At 33.0% G+C, this 1917-nt stretch overlaps 1 protein-coding gene across 1 annotated transcript in view; it reads left to right on the top strand.

Moving 5' to 3' along the window:
* LOC107676826 (sodium channel protein type 4 subunit alpha) overlaps positions 1 to 1917 on the top strand; it is a 226579-nt gene that overhangs the window by 198531 nt on the left and 26131 nt on the right. Inside the window, 1 exon segment of the mRNA XM_074186965.1 lies at positions 1132 to 1404. Within this exon segment, the coding sequence (XP_074043066.1) occupies positions 1132 to 1404 (273 nt within the window).

Genomic DNA, 1917 nt, shown 5'->3' with positions numbered 1-1917 from the left:
TCTTTTATGCCAAAAATCATTAGGATATTAAGTGAAGATCATGTTCCATGAAGATATTTTGTAAATTTCCTACCGTAAATATATCAAAACTTAATTTTTGATTAGTAATATGCATTGCTAAGAACTTCATTTGGACAACTTTAAAGATGATTTTCTCAATGTTTTGATTTTTTTGCTCCCTCAGATTCCAGATTTTCAAATAGTTGTATCTCAGCCAAATATTGTCCGATCCTAACAAACCATACATCAATGGAAACCTTATTTATTCAGCTTTCAGATGATGCATAAATTTTAATTTCGGAAAAATTGACCCTTATGACTGGTTTTATGGTCCAGGGTCACATATAATAATATACAGAAAAGCATTAATGCTTAATTAATATTAAATTACTGTTTTATAAAATATACTTTATTTTTACAAATTGATTTTTATTTATTTATTTATTGTGCATTACACTAGCAAGAATCTGGGGGTATTTTTTGTCATGAAAATAATATTTTATTGCTCCTAAAAACATATATGTGACCCTGGACCACAAAATGGGTCATAAGTGTCAATTTTTCAAAATTGAGATTTATACATCAGCTGAAATCTGAATAAATAATCTTTCCATCGATGTATGGTTTGTTAGGATCGGACAATATTTTAGCAATGCATATTACTAATCAAAAATTAAGTTTTGATATATTTACGGTAGGAAATTTACTAAATATCTTCATGGAACATGATCTTCACTTAATATCCTAATGATTTTTGGCATAAAAGAAAAATGTATAATTTTGACCCATACAATGTATTGTTGGCTATTGCTACAAATAGACCCCAGCGACTTAAGACTGCTTTTGTGCTGCAGGGTCACATTTATTTAAATTCTGGGGTGAAACGTGACCTAGGCATGTTTCTGTTAAATTTACTGTTAAACACTCTTCTCTGATGCGTTGGATCCAGTAGAGTTGAGCTTGTGATAATGTTCATGTTTTATGAATGGCAGTAAATGCAAAGTGCTCTGACACTCGCTGTATGTTATCAGGGGTTTTCGAGCGAGCGTGTAAATGCCAGTCGCTGAGGGTTTCTGATCTGATCTCAGAAAGCTGTGTTTGCTGGGTTTGATTCTGCTCTGTTTGCATCAGGTGGTGGTGAACGCTCTGATCGGCGCGATCCCGTCCATCATGAACGTGCTGCTGGTGTGTCTGATCTTCTGGCTGATCTTCAGCATCATGGGAGTCAACCTGTTCGCCGGGAAGTTCGGCCGCTGCGTCAACCGCACCGGCTTCATCTTCAACGCCTCCTTCATCAACAACAAGAGCGAGTGCTTGGAGATGAACAGCACGCAGTACTACTGGACCAAAGTCAAGGTCAACTTCGACAACGTGGGCGCCGGGTACCTCGCGCTGCTGCAAGTGGTGAGGCTTTGGTTCTGTTAATAACCCACTAAACGTTACCTCATGTGCATTATGATGCTAACAAACTAATGAAATATTGCTTGTTCCAGCTAGCCGTGTTAACCATGTTCATACTTTTAAACTGAAGAAATGTAATTGTTTTCACAGTGAACAGATTCATGTTGATTCTAACCAGTTTGAAGGAGCACATTGTGAAAATATTCGCAAATAAATTTTAATAAAAAAAATAATTTAAATAAATCTTAAACTTAGGCATTTTTATTTATTATTTTTCTATATTATTAATAATATAATATAATAATATAATATATTAAAGTCATGTTTCTATTGATTTATTTTTATTATAATTTGGAGGCATTTGAAAATAATGTTTTATTGCTCCTTAAAACAGATTTATAAACATTTTAATGTACTGGAAACTTTATATGCAGTTCAAATAAATACATTTTAAATTTAGGCATTAATATTTAAATGTTTTGATTATTATTATTATTTTTTTTAAGTAGTTAGTAG

This window comes from Sinocyclocheilus anshuiensis, unplaced genomic scaffold (assembly GCF_001515605.1).
Source record: "Sinocyclocheilus anshuiensis isolate Anshui unplaced genomic scaffold, SAMN03320099.WGS_v1.1 scaffold184, whole genome shotgun sequence".
Lineage (NCBI taxonomy): Eukaryota > Metazoa > Chordata > Actinopteri > Cypriniformes > Cyprinidae > Sinocyclocheilus > Sinocyclocheilus anshuiensis.
The sequence above is the reverse complement of the archived record's forward strand: the minus strand, read 5'-3'. Positions and strand labels throughout refer to the sequence as shown.